At 52.5% G+C, this 18,322-nt stretch overlaps 1 protein-coding gene across 1 annotated transcript in view; it reads right to left on the minus strand.

The window, feature by feature from the left end:
• The window catches only part of LOC135189581 (vesicular inhibitory amino acid transporter-like), a 37,648-nt gene extending 21,379 nt beyond the window's left edge, over positions 1-16,269 (minus strand). The window contains exon 1 of the mRNA XM_064170124.1: positions 15,970-16,269. Within this exon, the coding sequence (XP_064026194.1) occupies positions 15,970-16,269 (300 nt within the window). The remainder of the gene's footprint in view (positions 1-15,969) is intronic.
• Between the last annotated feature and the right edge of the window lie 2,053 nt (positions 16,270-18,322).

Consider the following 18,322-nt stretch of genomic DNA (forward strand, 5'->3'; position numbering starts at 1 on the left):
ATGGTGTGGCCAGCAGGAGCAGGGAGGTCATTCTGCCCCTGGACTCTGCACTGCTCAGACCACACCTTGAGTGCTGTGTTCAGTTCTGGGCCCCCCAGTTTAGGAGGGACATTGAGATGCTTGAGCGTGTCCAGAGAAGGGCAACGAGGCTGGGGAGAGGTAAAGGGTTGGACTTGATGATCTATGAGGTCTCTTCCAACCTTGGTGATACTGTGATACTGTGATACTGTAATTGCCAGGGCTGGAGGGGCTGTCTCCAGCTGCCTGAAGGGACATTGGGGAGAGGCTGCTGCTGGGCTCTGCTCACAGGTGACTGGAGACAGAACAAGGGGGAATGGCCTCAAGCTGAGGCTGGGGAGGTTTAGATTGGACATTAGGAAAAAGGTTTTCACGGAGAGAGTGGTCAGGGACTGGAATGAGCTGCCCAGGGAGGTGCTGGAGTCACCCACCCTGGAGGTGTTTAAGGCTAGTTTGGATGTGGTGCTTACACATATGGTTTAAGGTGAATCTTGCGGAGTAAGGCTCTAGGTTGGACTTGGTGATCCTGAGGGGCTTTGCCAACCTGCATGTGTCTGTGAGTCTGTGATTCTGTGTGACCTCGAGGATCATCCAGCCCCAACCTCCCTGCCATGGGCAGGGACACCTCACACTAGAACAGGCTGCCCAGAGCCACATCCAGCCTGGACTTAAACACCTCCAGGGATGAGGCTTCTACCACCTCCCTGGGCAACCCTGTGCCAGTGTCTCAACACCCTCATGGTGAAAAACTTCTTCCTAGCATCCAATCTGAACCTTCCCACTTCTAGTTTTACTCCATACCCCCAGGGTCTATCACTACCTCACAGCCTAAAAAAGTCCCTCCCCAGCTTTCCTGTAGCCCCCTTTGGATACTGAGATGCCACAGTCAGATCTCCTCGGAGCCTTCTCCTCTCCAGACTGAACAGCCCCAACTCTTTCAGCCTTTCTCCAGTGACTCACACGTGTGCATGTTTGGAGAGGTCAATATTGTTGGAATGGGCTGCCCGGGGAGGTGGTGGAGTCGCCGTCCCTGGAGCTGTTCAAGGCAGGACTGGACGTGGCACTTGGTGCCATGGTCTGGCCTTGAGCTCTGTGCTAAAGGGTTGGACTTGATGATCTGTGAGGTCTCTTCCAACCCTGATGATACTGTGATACTGTGATATTAAATCTGCTTCTTTTCCTGTTGGTTGGGTTTCCCCCCCCCCTTTTGTTAGCTCTTTAGTGAACACAGGACTGTACATATGGCAAAAGCAGTGCCAGTGGGCAAGAAAGAGCACAGAGAAGCATTGGCTTCCAAGGAGCATGGGGAGATGAGGGAGAATAAATGCAAACAGAAGTCAACTTCTTTTGTTTAGCTCTAGGGGGACAACGTTTTGCAGAGCTTACTGTGCCAAAACTAGGTGACAATGTAGCATCCTCAGTTCTGTGTGTAAGCAGTGGTTAGGGCTTTTTGTTTCCTCAGACAGCTCTGTCTGCTCAGGCAGACACAGCTTGTGCCATTTCAGCGCCTCTCCTGCTGTCAGCAGTTGTATACATCCAAGTAAACTGCAGATGAACCATCCAGGGATTGCGTGGAAGGAGCTTTACCACTTGGAAAGTCTCCTACAGAGGCTATGTCTGGTTCTGTCAGCACAGCACAGTAATTCACATACCCTTTGCTTCCAGCATTGCATTGTCATGAACACCTACAGATGTTGGTGTGGTGCTGAGGGACATGGTTCAGCACCAGACAGGGTGCAGTTAGAGAATGAGTGCCATCACAAAGCACCTGCAGCATGGCCAAGGGATCAGGCCAGCCAGCATGGCTTTAGGAAGGGCAGGTCCTGCCTGACCAACCTGAGCTCCTTGCATGATCAGGTTCCTGCCTGGTGAATGTGGAGCAGGCTGTGGATGGAGTCTGCCTGGACTGCAGCACTGTCTGCCACAAGCAGCTGCTGGCATAGTTGGCAGCTCATGGCTTAGAGAGATTCACTCTGATATGGGCTCTGCTGCCAGGCAAGCAGCAACAGGAGAAGGGGACACAGCCTCAAGTTGTGCCAGGGCAGGTTCAGGCTGGATGTTAGGAGGAAGTTGTTGTCAGAGAGAGTGATTGGCATTGGAATGGGCTGCCCAGGGAGGTGGTGGAGTCTCTGTGCCTGGAGGTGTTGAAGCCAAGCCTGGCTGGGGCACTCAGTGCCATGGTCTGGTTGGTTGGGCAGGGCTGGGTGCTAGGTTGGGCTGGCTTGAGCTCTTCCAACCTGGTTGATTCTATGATCTTTGCTAAGTGAAATGATTCTCTGATTCTGTGGTTCTCCCCTTCTATTGTGCTCTGGTGAAAGCTGCTTGGAGCACTGCATCCAGTTCTGGTGAACCCTACACAAGAGAGACATGGACATGCTGGAGAGGGTCCAGAGGAAGCCATGAAGATGATCAGAGAGGTGGAGAACCTCTTCTATGGGGACAGGCTGAAAGAGTTGGGGCTGATCAGCCTGGAGAAGGGAAGGCTCCAGGGTGACCTCAGAGAAGTCTTCCAGTGCCTGAAGGGGCTCCAGGAGAGCTGGGGAGGGACTTTTGACAAGGGCTGGGAGTGCCAGGATGAGGAACAATGGCTTTGAGCTGGGAGAGAGGAGATTGAGACTGGAGATGAGAAAGAAATTATTGAGAGTGAAGGTGGTGAGACACTGGCACAGGTTGAGGGTGCTGAGACACTGGCACAGGCTGCCCAGGGAGGTTGTGGATGCCTCTGCCTGGAGGTGTTCTGGGCCAGGCTGGATGAGACCTTGAGCAACCTGTGCTAGTGGGAGATGTCCCTGCCCATGGCAGGGGGACTGGAACTGGATGATCTTCCCACCTTAAACCATCCTGTGACTCTCTGCAGCCTAAGGCTCACTCTTTCTTTTCAACAATATAACCAAGAGAAACAGACAAACAAAAGACCAAGAAAATGCTCCCTCCTGAAAATCTGCTCTAAAAGGGAAGGAAGCTCAGAAAAGCCAGGGAAAGGGATGCAGCCTGACAGAAGTGCTGCCTGCCAACGTGTTCTTGCTGTCTTGGGAGGACTTATATATCTAAACAGAGCAAATTCATTGAGGTTCCACAGCTTCACCAGTTTAAGAACAGGGCCAGGAAGAACATTGATAAGAAGAGTGTCTGCCATCAGTGCTAGCTGGTCAGTGGCATATGCTGCCAGCACAAGTGGAGGAGTGATCTCAGCCACAGAAGGCTGGCAAGGAATGGTAACAGGCACTCTGGGCTTTGTTTGAGAGGTGGCTGTCAAATGAACAGCACAGCGAGGAAGCAGGCAGGCAGCACAGACACAGCAATTCCAAGGTGATTAATAAGAGTGGTTGGACATACCATCTGACCTGCCAAGAGTCAAAAGGGAGGAATTCACCCACCTGCTTTCATTCAGACTGATAGGAGTGCTCTCAGGGGTGATGAGACCAAGAGGCATGGGAGATGAGTTCATCTGAGTGTAGCAGGAAAGCTGTTCCCTTCGCCTGAGGGAGCCAGAGATCCTTGTTCTGCAACAGCTCCTGGTGCACTGGGCCCTCCGATAGAGCAAAGGCATCCTTGCTCTCTGCTCTGCCCTGCTGACACCACAGCTGCAATGCTCTGTCCAGTTTTGGGCTCCCCAGCTCAGGAGAGGCAGGGAACTGCTGGAGAGAGGCCAGCAGAGAGCCACCAGGGTGAGTGGGGGACTTGAGCATCTCCCCTGTGGAGAGAGGCTGAGAGCCCTGGGGCTGGTTAGTCTGGAGCAGAGAAGGCTGAGAGGAGATGTGAGCAATGTGTACAGATCTCTGAGGGGTGGGGGTCAGTGCCTGGGGCCAAGCTCTTTGTGGTGGTCAGCAGCAATAAGCCAAGAAGCAGTGGACACAAACTGGAACAGAGAAGGATTCAGCTCTACATGAGGAGAAACTTCTTAGTTGTGAGGGTGACAGAGCCCTGGAGCAGGCTGCCCAGAGAGGTTGTGGAGTCTCCTTCTCTGGAGCCTTTCCAAACCCACCTGGATGCCTTCCTGTGTGAACTGCCCTGGGTGATGCTGCCTTGGCAGGGGGTTGGACTGGATGATCTCTGGAGGTCCCTCCCAGCCTCTAAGGTTCTGTGGTTCTATGATGGAAGCAGCTGGCCTTTACTGAAGCCTGTTTGAGTCACAGAACTGTAAGGGTTGGAAGGGAGATCCAACCCCTTTGCCAAGGCAGGGTCACCTTGAGAAAGTCACACAAGAACATATCCAGGCAGGTTTTGAATGTCTCCAGAAGTGGAGACCTCACCACCTCTCTGGGCAGCCTGCTCCAGTGCTTTGCCATCATTAAAGAAGGTGGTGGGGAGGACTGCAGGGGGGGCTCTGTGAGGAGAGCATTGCCCTGGACACAGATCCAGCCAATTCCAACAGACCCATCACAGGACAGGGCTTGGGCCCTCAGCCATGATGGCAGCACCATGGTGAAAGGCTGTGTAAGGGAGGGCAGACCATGGCACAGAGAGCAGAAAGGATGCCAAAGAGCAGTCTGGAGTGAAGGAGTGAAGTTGAGCATGGCAAGAGCAGGAGGAAGAGCAAGGGGAGGGAGAGGGGAAGGCATCCTATTATTGCATGGTTTCCATTAGCTGTGTATTGAGTCTCTGGGAAGCTGAAACTAGAACCAAGACAGGGAGAGAGGAAGTAGCTGGGTGGGAGAATGTCAGCCACAGCTAAGCCATCATATTAGGCTCATAGAATGGTTTAGGTTGTTCTACTCCCCAGCCGTGGGCAGGGACACCTCCCACCAGCCCAGGTTGCTCAAGGCATCATCCAACCTGGCCTTGAACACCTGCAGGGAGGGGTCAATCACAGCCTCCCTGGGCAACCTGTGCCAGTGTCTCATCACCCTCACTGTCAAGAATTTCTTCCTCATCTCCAGTCTCACTCTCCCCTCTCCCAGCTCAAAGCCATTGTCCCTCGTTCTATTACCCCCAGTAAAGTCTCTCTCCAGCTCTCCTGCAGCTCCCTTTAGGTATTTGAAAGCTGCTCAGAGGACTCCCTGGAGCTGAACCAGACCCAACTCTCCCAGCCTGCCTGCTCTGGGCTTACTTACTAGTTCAGCTGTCCTTTTATATGCACAAAATTTCAGCTACCAGCTCCTTCATGCAGCAGGACTGCAGCCTCACCCCTAGGCAGTAACTCTTCTCAAATAGGAGATCATAGAATCAACCAGGTTGGAAGAGACCTTGAAGCTCATCCAGTCCAACCTATCCCCCAGCCCTATCCAATCAACCAGACCGTGGCACTAAGTGTCTTAATCCAGTCTCTTCTTGAACACCTCCAGGGACAGTAGCTCCACCACCTTCCTGGGCAGCCCATTCCATGTTCCAGATGGAAAGCTTTTCCAGGGTATATGACAAGTGCAGAGTCAACAAGAAGTCTCCACTCACAAGAAGCAGGCACTTGCAAATCCTGCATGCCTTTACTGACCAGACCCTATCAGGCTGGAAATCAGCCCCAGGGTAAGTGTGCTACACACTGCAGTGACCTACTGACTGTCTCTATGCACACCCTACAAAATTACAGAAACATAGAATTACAGAATCATAGAATCAACCAGGTTGGAAGAGACCTCCAAGCTCATCCAGTCCAACCTAGCACCCAGCCTTAGCCAATCAACCAGACCATGGCATGGATGCTGTTAGACACACACCCCCCTCTTGTAACTCCCTCCCAACCCAGCTACCAGGCTGAAGGTTGGACTCTATCTTAAACATCTCTTCCATGCTAAAAAATTCCTCTGATTCTATGCAATGCAATTTTGGGGCTATGTGGGCAAGTGTGATCTAAGGCCTGATTGAGCTTCTGAAAGATTTGGAGGGTCTATTTTTACCATCTTGCAATAGCTATTTTAAATACTTCTAACATCTGGAAGGCTGCCAGGATTGCAGTGCTTTGAGATGCCACTCCTCTGGCCCATGTGCTTGCTTCTGGGATGCTTCGAGACCCCTGCTGGCTAAGCTCTCAGCCCATGGCTTGGATGGCAACACTCTGTGCTGGGTTAGGAACTGGCTGGAGGGCTGAGCCCAGAGAGTGGTGGTGAATGGTGCCACATCCAGCTGGCAGCTGTCACTAGTGGTGTCCCTCAGGGATCTGTGCTGGGCCCCATCCTCTTTTACATCTTCATTGATGATCTGGATGAGGGCATGGAGTCAGGCATCAGCAAGTGTGCAGATGACATCAAGCTGGGGGCAGATGTGACTGAGTTGGAGGGCAGAAGGGCTCTGCAGCAGGACCTTGACCCCCTGCACAGATGGGCAGAGTCCAAGTGGATGGCTTCAATAGCTCCAAGTGCTGGTGCTGCACTTTGGCCACAGCAACCCCATGCAGAGATACAGGCTGGGGTCAGAGTGGCTGAGAGCAGCCAGACAGAGAGGGATCTGGGGGTGCTGATTGATACCCACCTGAACATGAGCCAGCAGTGTGCCCAGGTGGCCAAGAGAGCCAGTGGCATCCTGGCCTGCATCAGGAATGGTGTGGCCAGCAGGAGCAGGGAGGTCATTCTGCCCCTGTACTCTGCACTGCTCAGACCACACCTTGAGTGCTGTGTTCAGTTCTGGGCCCCCCAGTTTAGGAGGGACATTGAGATGCTTGAGCATGTCCAGAGAAGGGCAACGAGGCTGGGGAGAGGCCTTGAGCACAGCCCTACGAGGAGAGGCTGAGGGAGCTGGGATTGGTTAGCCTGGAGAAGAGGAGGCTCAGGGGAGCTATTGAAGCCATCCCCTTGGACTCTGCCCATCTGTCCAGGTGGTCAAGGTCCCACTGCAGAGCCCTTCTGCCCTCCAACCCAGCCACATCTGCCTCCAGCTTGGTGCCATCTGCACACTTCTGATGAAGACCAAAGGCAAAACCTACCAAAGAGTGAATGAAACCCCATGAGAGCAACCCAAGTGTTGCTGTCTGGAACAAGAAGGCATTTTTTGGTGAGCCACCTCTCTGTATTTTGGAGCTGTGGCTTCATAACACTTTTAGTGCTTACAGCTGACCAGGGGGGAAGGAGACTGATAGAGTGCAGCCTTTAATGAGACTGATGGGCACAGCAGTGAGTTAACTCCAAATCAGCCCAGGGCACCAAGCCTCCATGTCAAATAGAGACATTTCTGTGCCAGAGATATGATGCCACTGGTGCAAGATAACAGAGGTTTGATAAAAAGCTTTTGTGATAAAAAGCAGGATTTGGAACAGAGAGATGATAAATCTCTCTCTGGGCTGTATGAAAACATGTAGCAAGCTGAAGAAATCCACTGCAGGATCTGACCTGAAATGAAAGGGTGTATGAAATGGTGATGTATGTCTGGAGTGGGCTTATCCCCCTAAAGAAAATCCAAAGAGGACATCAAGGCATAAAAATCAGTCGTGGAGGCTTCTTGCCTCCAATCTGTCTTTCATCAGTTGTATGGCATGAGGATGACATTCACAGGATCACAGCCTCACAGGATGGCAGGGGTTGGAAGGGACCCAAAGAGGCCATCCAGTCCAACCCCCCTGCCAGAGCAGGAGCACACAACATAGCTCAGGGCACACAGGAACACATCCAGACAGGCCTGGAAAGGCTCCAGGGAAGGAGACTCCACAACCTCTCTGGGCAGCCTGTGCCAGGGCTCTGGGACCCTTCCAGGCAAGAAGTTCCCCCTTGTGTTGAGCTGGAACCTCCTGTGCTGCAGCTTCCATCCACTGCTGCTTGTCCTATCCCAGGGAGCAGTGAGCAGAGCCTGTCCCCTGCTCCTGACCCCCAGCTCTCAGCTATTGATAGACATTTATCAAATCCCCTCTCAGTCTTCTCTTCTCCAGACTAAGCAGCCCCAGGGCCCTCAGCCTCTCCTCATCAGGCAGTGCTCCAGTCCCCTCATCATCCTCATAACCCTCCACTGGACCTTCTTCAGCAGTGTGTGGCACAGGAAGGACAGAGCTGGTGTCTCTCACGTCTCAGTCTTCTCTTCTCCAGACTAAGCAGCCCCAGGTCTCTCAACCTCTCCTCACCAGGCAGTGCTCCAGTCCCCTGATCATCCTTGTAGCCCTGCCACAGGAAGGATAGAGCTGGTGCCTCTCACCAGGCTTTAGGCTCTGCTTGTCAGTGCCCACCTGTGGCTACCTGGGTTTGTGATTGCAAACATAGGGAAAATAAATCTGGTGCCCTTCAGCTGAAATCCATTCATTGGCTTTGTGAATGTGGATTGCTCTTACAGTCTTGGAGTTCTACTATCTGCTGTCATTTTTTCACTGGCTCTGTTTGGAAACTGAAATTACTTATTGATTGGAGGTCAGAGATCAGCACCAGGCAGCTCCTTTGATTCTCAGCACCACCCCTTAATATAAAACAACACAGGGCTGCAAGGATGCTGAAGGAACTGCAGCACTGCCTGCTGAGGAGAGGCTGAGAGCCCTGGGGCTGCTTAGTCTGCAGGGGAGAAGGCTGAGAGGGGATCTGAGCAATGTCTGTCACTAGCTGGGGGTGAGGAAGGAAAGGACAGGGACAGACTCTGCTCACCTGTGCCCTTCCATAGGACAAGAGGCAATGGATGGAAACTGCAGCACAGGAAGCTGCACTCAACATGAGTAAGAACTTCTTGACTGTCAGGTTCCAGAGCCCTGGCACAGGCTGCCCAGAGAGGTTGTGGAGTCTCCTTCTCTGGAGCCTTTCCAGCCCTGTCTGGATGTGTTCCTGTGTGACCTGTGCTGGATTCTCTGCTCCTGCTCTGGCAGGGGGGTTGGACTGGATGATCTCCAGAGGTCCCTTCCAAACCCTAACCTCCTGTGACCTTGTAATTCACAGAAGGGCTTGGGTTGGAAGGAGCTCTCAGGATCAGCCAGTTCCACCCCCCCTGCCATAGGCAGGGACATCTCCCACTAGAACAAGTTGCTCAAGGACTTATCCAACCTGGTCCTCAGCACCTCCAGGGAGGTTGTGGAGCACAGAAGCACCCAATGTGATCAAAGATCAAAGATCTTGATCAAAGATCACATTGGGTGCTTCTGTGCTCCACAACCTCCCTGGAGGTGTTCAGGACCAGGTTGGATGAGTCCTTGAGCAACCTGGGCTGGTGGGAGGTGTCCCTGCCTGCAGCAGGGGAGTTAGAACTGGCTGAGCTTTGAGCTTGTTCCCAACCCTTCCTATCATTCTATGTCTCACTGTATTGTAAGGATCGCACAAGCAGGGCTGCACTGAAAGCACTTTGGAGCTGCCTGGCCAAGTGGCTGACTTCTGTGCACAGTTAAACTCCTTTATGTCACTGAGACCTCAGTGGAGACAGCCTTACAGTGCTGCCAGTTCCACTTATTGAGCTTCTTGCCACTACTACCCTTCTTCCCTCTTGCCCCTTCTTGTTCTTTCTCCATTCTTCACTGCCCTTCATGACTCCACAGTGCCTTTCCTTGCAACTCTCTCTTCCTCTTTCTTGGACAAACACCCTCCATGCACTTTGCAGCAATCCTTCTGTCAAAACCTGGGCTTTGTTGTGCTTTGGATCTCCTGTGAAGTGCTGTACCATTGGTCTTTGACTACCTTCTTCCTCGCTGCTGTTGCTTTACTTATCTCTCCAAGGCAATTCTGTCCTTCTACAGCTCTGCACAAAGGATTGTGACTCGTGTCCCTCTGCCAGGTGATGCTGCTCACTCCCCCTTTTGAATGAACTCAGCTTTATGGTCCCTGTGCTCACCCAGATTAACAGGATGGAGGTTTGCATTTGCCTGTGCAGTGCTGGAATACCAAACATGTTTCCCTGAAACTTTAAACCTCTGCTGCAACCATTTCCAGGCACAGTACAGCACCAAACAAGCACACTTGAGGTTGAAAACAAGATAAAAACCTGTCTGTTTGTTGGGAAATACTTGCATTTAAAACACTCAGAGGAAAGCCTTTCCTGGAATCACAGCACTGGTTCAGCTTGGAGAAGCCCTCTGAGATCATGGAGTCCTACCATCAACCCCACACCACCATGGCCATTGAACTTTGTCCCACAGTGCCATGGCCACACACCTCCAGGGATGGAGCCTCCACCACCCCCCTGGGCAGCCTGTGCCAAGCCCTGACCACTCTTGCAGCAATTTCCCTCATCTCCAACCTAACCCTTTCCTGGCACAATTTCAGGCCTCTTCTCTTCCCCCCTCCATTTTATTTCAGAGCCCAAAGAATTAACCATTCATGTAATGAACCTGGGCTGTGAAAGAATTCCACTGTTAGACTAATTGTATTCACTGGCAGAACTGTTTAGAACACTTCAGAGCTCTGCTGAAATGTTTACCTCTAATTGCCATGCAGAATGCTTCTGCCCTTTCCTCTGGGTAGGGCAAACCCAGCTCTCACTTCAGCAGAGATTGCCTGCACCAGTCAAGAACCTTTGGATTGCTTTCCTCATTCTGTTCACAGCTCTTCCAAGCTATTCATAGATATTTCCTCTGACTGTTGTTTTTTCACTGGCAGATGCCTCTTCAATATTCTCTCCTCTCTCCTGCCTTTACCCTTCCCTTTCTCTGCCTCCCTAACCTGGATCCAAACCCAAATGCTAAGGAAACAGGAAAAATACACAAGTGTGCATAGATGGAGTTGTTTAGTCTGGAGAAGAGGAGGCTGAGGGGAGAGACCTCACTGCTCTCTACAACTCCCTGAAAGGAGGTTGCAGTGAGGTGTGGGAGTTGGGCTCTTCTCCATAGTACCAGGTGATAGGACGAGGAAGTGGCCTGAAAGTGTGCCAGGAGAGGTTTAGGTTGGAGATAAGGAAGAATGTCTTTGGAGCCAGAGTGGTCAGGGCTTGGCACAGGCTGCCCAGGGAGGTGGTGGAGTCCCCATCTCTGGAGGCATTCAAGAAACCTGTGGCCATGGCACTTCTGGACATGGCTTGAAGGCTATGGTGGGGTTGGGTTGATGGATGAGCTCAGAGGGCTTTGCCAACCCAAACAGTTCTATGATTCTAAATATTTCACAGTATTTCACAGTATCATCAGGGTTGGAAGAGACCTCACAGATCATCAAGTCCAACCCTTTAGCACAGAGCTCAAGGCCAGACCATGGCACCAAGTGCCACGTCCAGTCCTGCCTTGAACAGCTCCAGGGACGGCGACTCCACCACCTCCCCGGGCAGCCCATTCCAGTGTCCAATGACTCTCTCAGGGAAGAACTTTCTCCTCACCTCCAGCCTAAATCTCCCCTGGCACAGCCTGAGGCTGTGTCCTCTCCTTCTGGTGCTGGCCACCTGAGAGAAGAGAGCAACCTCCTCCTGGCCACAACCTCCCCTCAGGTAGTTGCAGACAGCAATAAGGTCTGCCCTGAGCCTCCTCTTCTCCAGGCTAACCAATCCCAGCTCCCTCAGCCTCTCCTCGTAGGGCTGTGCTCAAGGCCTCTCCCCAGCCTCGTTGCCCTTCTCTGGACACGCTCAAGCATCTCAATGTCCCTCCTAAACTGGGGGGCCCAGAACTGAACACAGCACTCAAGGTGTGGTCTGAGCAGTGCAGAGTCCAGGGGCAGAATGACCTCCCTGCTCCTGCTGGCCACACCATTGCTGATGCAGGCCAGGATGCCACTGGCTCTCTTGGCCACCTGGGCACACTGCTGGCTCATGTTCAGGTGGGTATCAATCAGCACCCCCAGATCCCTCTCTGTTTGGCTGCTCTCAGCCACTCCGACCCCAGCCTGTATCTCTACATGGGGTTGTTGTAGCCAAAGTGCAGCACCCTGCACTTGGAGCTATTGAAGCCATCCCCTTGGACTCTGCCCATCTGTGCAGGCGGTCAAGGTCCTGCTGCAGAGCCCTTCTGCCCTCCAACCCAGCCACATCTGCCCCCAGCTTGGTGTCATCTGCACACTTGCTGATGACTGACTCCATGCCCTCATCCAGATCATCTATGAAGCTGGTAAAGAGGATGGGGCCCAGCACAGATCCCTGAGGGACACCACTGCAGACATATAAACAGCCTCACAAGTGTGGTTAGGACACTTGAGTTGTACTCTTCACAAAACTGCACCTCCCAGGCTTTGCCATTCTTAGCCTGCCTTAGAAGGCAAGCTCAGTGTAGCTGTTGGCACCTATCATTGAATAGGCATTTCTGAAGCACCTGACCACCTGAGATCCAGTAGAGCACAATGAGCATCTTGGCTAAGCCCACAGTTACTGATCTGGTTGCATCAGTTAGTGTAAACTTGTCCTGTTCTTAAATAGAATCACAGAATGGAGGAGGTTGGGAGGGACCTCCAGGGATCACCAAGTCCAGCCCCCCTGCCGAAGCAGCATCACCTAAGGCAGGACATGCAGGAACACATCTTGGAAGTCTGCAGAGACTTTGTGTCCATTGCTCCTTGTCCTATCACTCAGCACCACTGAAGAGGGGCTGAGCCCCTTCTTCCTCTCATCACTCCTCAGCTAGTCATAGAATCAATGGATGGTTTAGGTTGGAAAAGACCTACAAGGTCACCAAGTCCCCCTCTCAACACAGCACTGCCAGGTCACCAAACCGTGTCCCGCAGCACCACATCTACAGGGTCCTACAGGGATGGAGGCTCCAGCACTTTCTCCTACCTGTGGGGCTGGAGGAAGTGCCAGTCAGTGCCAGTCAGCATAGTTCAGCTGACAGCTGCAGCACCTGTGGTGAAGAATCATAGAATCAGCCAGGTTGGAAGAGAGCTCCAAGCTCAGCCAGCCCAACCTAGCACCCAGCCCTGGCCAACCAACCAGACCATGGCACTAAGTGCCCCAGCCAGGCTTGGCTGCAACACCTCCAGCCACAGAGACTCCACCACCTGCCTGGGCAGCCCATTCCAATGCCAATCACTCTCTCTGACAAAAACTTCCTCCTAACATCCAGCCTGAACCTGCCCTGGCACAGCTTGAGACTGTGTCCCCTTCTTCTGTTGCTGATTGCCTGGCAGAAGAACCATAGAATCATAGAGCCAGTCAGGGGTGGAAGGGATCACGAGGAGCAGCCAGTTCCAGCCCCCCTGCCATGCCCAGGGACACCCTACCCTAGAGCAGGCTGCACACAGCCTCAGCCAGCCTGGCCTCAAACACCTCCAGCCATGGGGCCTCAACCACCTCCCTGGGCAACCCATTCCAGCCTCTCACCACTCTCCTGCTCAACAACTTCCTCCTCACCTCCAGCCTCACTCTCCCCACCTCCACCTTTGCTCCATTCCCCCCACTCCTGCCACTCCCTCACAGCCTCAAAAGTCCCTCCCCAGCTTTTTTGTAGCCCCCTTCAGATCCTGGAAGGGCACAAGAAGGTCACCTGGGAGCCTCCTCTGCTGCAGCCTGCACAGCCCCAACTCTTTCAGTCTGTGCTCACAGCAGAGCTGCTGCAGCCCTCTGATCACCTCAGTGGCCCTTCTCTGCAAGAGCCCAACCCCACCTGGCTACAACCTCCCTTCAGGTAGCTGCAGACAGCAATGAGCTCTGCCCTGAGCCTCCTCTTCTGCAGGCTGCACACCCCCAGCTCTCTCAGCCTCTCCTCACAGGGCTGTGCTCCAGGCCTCTCACCAGCTTCGTTGCCCCATGGATGAAGAAGGTGTCTCCAGAGAACCTCCTTGCTCCACCTGTGATTTGCTGTGTGTTTGCAGTTCTTGAATGCTTCATGCTTCATCTTTAGTTATGTATTGAAAATGCACACCTATGAAGTGCCTTTCAAGTCACCCATGCTCTTGCTGAGTCTCCTCCTCACCTTTACTCCAGCACTGATTTCTAGAAGTGCCTGAAATCACAGCAATTTGGGTTCCCTTTATTTGTGAGCATTGCTCAAATCCCCTCTCAGCCTTCTCCAGGCTAACCAGCCCCAGGTCTCTCAGCCTTTCCACACCAGACAGATGTCCCAGTGCCCTTCATCAGCCCTGCAGTCCCACATCAGGCTCTCTCCAGCACTTCCCTCCTGAACTGGGGAGCCCAGGACTGGACACAACACTCCAGATAAGGGCCTCTCTAGGGCAGGAAAGCCTTCCTCTAGTTGCTGGCCACACTCTTCTTAAGGAACCCCAAGATGCTACTGGCCTTCTTGGCCACAATGCACATTGCTGTCCCACGCAGAACTTCTTGTCCACCAGGACTCCAAGCTCCTTCTCCACAGAGCTGCTTTCCAGCAGGTCAACCACTAAGCTGTACTGGTGCATGGGCTTGTTCCTGCCCAGCTGCAGTGCCCTGCACTTGCAGGCAGCTGCAGGTCTGCTAGCATCTGTAGCCTGTGCTGTCAGGCTGCTCTGGAAGTGGAAGCTACACTATTAATAATTAATAGCACCTGTGTACATAATGACATCAGGAATTGGTAGGCAACTTTGAGGTATTTACAGAGGCATTATTACTTTTGCTTGTCAGAAAGCAAAACAAAGGGTGAGAGAGAAAGAGACCTGCCAAAAGGTCAGGTGGCAAATATTGACAGCTGCCTTGCAGCGTGCCAGCTGGGCTTGGGGAAATCAAAGGCACAGCTCCCAGAGCCAACAACGGGCTCTCAGCCCACGCTCCTGGCCCGAGCAGAGGCTGCTGAGGAGGGGCTGAAGAGAAAATGTGTTACTAGAAGGCAGCTGGGCTGGGTCAGGGCTTGAGGCTTTTCCTGGGAGCGTGGTGCGGGGCTGTGCGCTGGGTGCTGCTGCGCTGCTGCTCTTGCTGAGCGTAGAGCTGGGTGAGCAGCCTGACCTTCCTTCCCCTCTGCAGAGCTGAGGGATGGGCTGGATACACAAACACGTGTTCCTCAGCACTGCTGCAGGCTTAGAGAACCATAGAATCAGGCAGGGTGGGAAGGGACCACAAGGAGCAGCCAGTGCCAACCCCCCTGCCATGCCCAGGGACACCCTACCCTAGAGCAGGCTGCACACAGCCTCAGCCAGCCTGGCCTCAAACACCTCCAGCCATGGGGCCTCAACCACCTCCCTGGGCAACCCATTCCAGCCTCTCACCACTCTCCTGCTCAACAACTTCCTCCTCACCTCCAGCCTCACTCTCCCCACCTCCAGCTTTGCTCCATTCCCCCCACTCCTGCCACTCCCTCACAGCCTCAAAAGTCCCTCCCCAGCTTTTTTGTAGCCCCCTTCAGATGCTGGCAGGCCACAAGAAGGTCCCCTGGGAGCCTCCTCTGCTCCAGCCTGCACAGCCCCAACTCTTTCAGTCTGTGCTCACAGCAGAGCTGCTGCAGCCTCTGAGCATCCTCCTGGCCCTGCTCTGGACACGCTCCAGCATCTCCACATCCCTCTTGTAACGAGGGCTTGTGACACCAGGAGGATTATTTCTCTTACAACTGAAGTGCCATAAAAAAAAGCGTTTAAGTAACAGTTAACTGGGGCTAGATGTGTCTGTGGGCACTGCTGTCTTCGCACCAAGGCAGGCAGAAAGTTAGTGGTAATGACAGAATTATGTAAGGAAATGAATCATGAAAATGTGAGAAGAAGAATCTGAAACATTTAATGCTAAATATAAGGCTTCAGAAAGAGACTCAATTGCCACACGGAGCGGGGAGACCAAATGCTTTCAGTCTTCCCAGCCTGACTATTTTCTTTAACACTGACACACATTATTACACTTCTTGTGCTTCGTGCTCCAATTTCTCTCCAGCCTAACTTACATGTCAGTAAATTCATGCCTGACATCAGCCTGGCTCCTACCATCCTCTTTTTATTAGATGTTTACCTCACTTTTCTATCAAGCATCTCTGTGAGAGCTCTGAATGCAAATGCACTTATTAAGGATCATGCCTGCACTTCTAAAGCAGCTACAGCCACCACCTTTTCATTTCCACCTAGCTTAAGTAGCTCTTAAATTGCACCTAACACAGCTCACTTTCCCTCTCCCCCTCCCCTTTGGAACTTTATTTTTTCCACAGAGTGCTCATCTTGTGCAGAGAGGTTGAAATCCCTTTGTAATAAACCCACAGGAACCTTCCAGAGCTGTGCAAGATGCTGGCAGGGGTAAGGGGAATGGAGCAGGCTAAGTGATGAGCACCTTTCCCAAATGATGATTGTAATGAGGGGCAAAGCAAAAGGTTACCTGAATGGCATTTGTCACATTCCATCCTGCTTCCCAGCTGGTGATCAGTTTGACCTGGGCATGTGGTAGGGGAGCTGGGGACTTGGATTCTGCATCCCAGTGACGAACATCGAGCTCAGAGTCCAGGGGTCCAGCTGGTTCCTCTCTCTCCTGGCTCAGTTCATCTCTTCTGGCAAAATTCACATGCTCTTCATCAGTGTCCAGGCAGCTGTCCCATCTCACCATGCCCCAAAAGACAGATGGTGCTTCCCTAAAGCAGCTGAACACAGATGAGAAAGTCTGCTTCAGGTGAGCCATCATGAACGGTCAAGAGGGATCTATCCTCACATGGCTTTGTTTTCAGCACCTCTGCTTCATGAAGCCTTTTTGTTAGGCTGCTCTTGACCCTGTAGCTATGATTAACAAAGTTTCTTCTCCTTAGTTCATTTATTTGTGCTGGTTTCAAATGCCAGCTTAAAGAAATGTCTCCAAGGTTTTTCAACCCACTGCCCAGAGCAGCCTGTGGTGAGATTTAGCAGTCTGCAAGCTGCAATTTACAATTCAAATCCCTTTTTCCCCCCCCTTTTACCTGTGGTATCTACGATAGATCACTCATTCATGAAGCATCTACAGGTGGCTGCAAGAGTCTTTCCCTGGAAATGATGCATGTTTCTAATACAAATAAATAGTTCTGCCAAAAGGAAGGGGAAGCATCATTAAAAACTGGAGTTGATGGACTGGCTGCTAAATAAATGCATCTAAACAAGTTCACTTTTCCAGATGTGAGCATTTTCTGCTGTGTTTCAGTGTCTACAGAGGTCAGTAGAACTTTGAGAATGTTCTTGAGAGAGCTCAAAGTTGCAAGGGAAAAAAAAGAGAAAGCAGCTTGTTTGGAAGTGTGTTTAATTCACAGCTGGTGGCAGCAGCCAGGGGATGGCACAGAGCTGTGATGAAATGTTTCGAGTGGGGATGTGAATGGTGATGAATGGTTATCCACACTGCAAAATCCTAACACCAGAATCATAGAAAGGTAGGGGTTGGAAGGGGCCTCTAGAGATGATCCTGTCCACCCACCCCTGCCAAAGCAGGATCACCTAGAGCAGGTCACACAGAAACACATAGAGATGTGTCTGGAAAGTCTCCAGAGGAAACTCCAGGACCTCTCTGGGCAGCCTGCTCCAGGCCTCCAGCACCCTCACACCAAGGAAGCTTCTCCTCATCTTGAGGTGGAATTTCCTGGCTCCCAGTTTGTGTCCACTGCTCCTTGTCCTACCCCAGGACAGCACTGCACAGAGCCTGGCCCCTGCTTCTTGCCCCCCAGCCCTCAGCTATTTGTAACCATTGCTCAGATCCCCTCTCAGCCTTCTCCTCTCCAGGCTACCCAGCCCCAGGGCTCTCAGCCTCTCCTCATCACACAGCTGTGCCAGGCCCTGCAGCAGCCTCATAGCCTCTTTTTGGACTCTCTCCAGTGTACCCCTCTCGAACTGGAGAGCCCAGAACTGGACACAGCAATGCAGCTGTGGTCTCAGCAAGGCAGCTGAGAGCCTATCCTCATCTTTCCTTGTCTGACCTATGGAACGTGTGCCTGAAGTGCAGGGAGAGCTGGATTGCAGTTCCAGCATTGTTTGGGCTTATTTTCTTTGGCTGTTTTCCATGCCTGCCCTCCAGTCCCTCTTTGCTTCTCTATTAAGAGCACTGGATTGGAACAGGGTTTTTTTTGCTGCAGTGCAACTGAGTAGCAGCACTGCTGAGAGCTATGAAAAACAGGTACCTGTTCATGGAGGATCTGAGCTGGAGCATGAACAGGCTGCCCAGAGAGGTGGTGGAGTAACCATCCCTGAAGGTGTGCACAAGACACCTGGATGAGGAGCTCCAGGACACGGTCTAAGAGCTGTGTACAGTGAGATCACAGTACCACAGTACCACAGTATCATCAGGGTTGGAAGAGACCTCACAGATCATCAAGTCCAACCCTTTAGCACAGAGCTCAAGGCCAGACCATGGCACCAAGTGCCACGTCCAGTCCTGCCTTGAACAGCTCCAGGGACGGCGACTCCACCACCTCCCCGGGCAGCCCATTCCAGTGTCCAATGACTCTCTCAGGGAAGAACTTTCTCCTCACCTCCAGCCTAAATCTCCCCTGGCACAGCCTGAGGCTGTGTCCTCTTGTTCTGGTGCTGGCCACCTGAGAGAAGAGAGCAACCTCCTCCTGGCCACAGCCTCCCCTCAGGTAGTTGTAGATGCTGAGTTATGGTTGGGCTCAGTGACTGGAAGGGCTTTTCCAACCCAGCAGTTCTGTGGTTTGAAGCAAGATGAACTACAGTCCTTGACTACATCAGCATCTCTTTCTTGGCTGAACTTTCAGGACTCGGGC

Source organism: Pogoniulus pusillus, chromosome 33, assembly GCF_015220805.1.
Source record: "Pogoniulus pusillus isolate bPogPus1 chromosome 33, bPogPus1.pri, whole genome shotgun sequence".
Lineage (NCBI taxonomy): Eukaryota > Metazoa > Chordata > Aves > Piciformes > Lybiidae > Pogoniulus > Pogoniulus pusillus.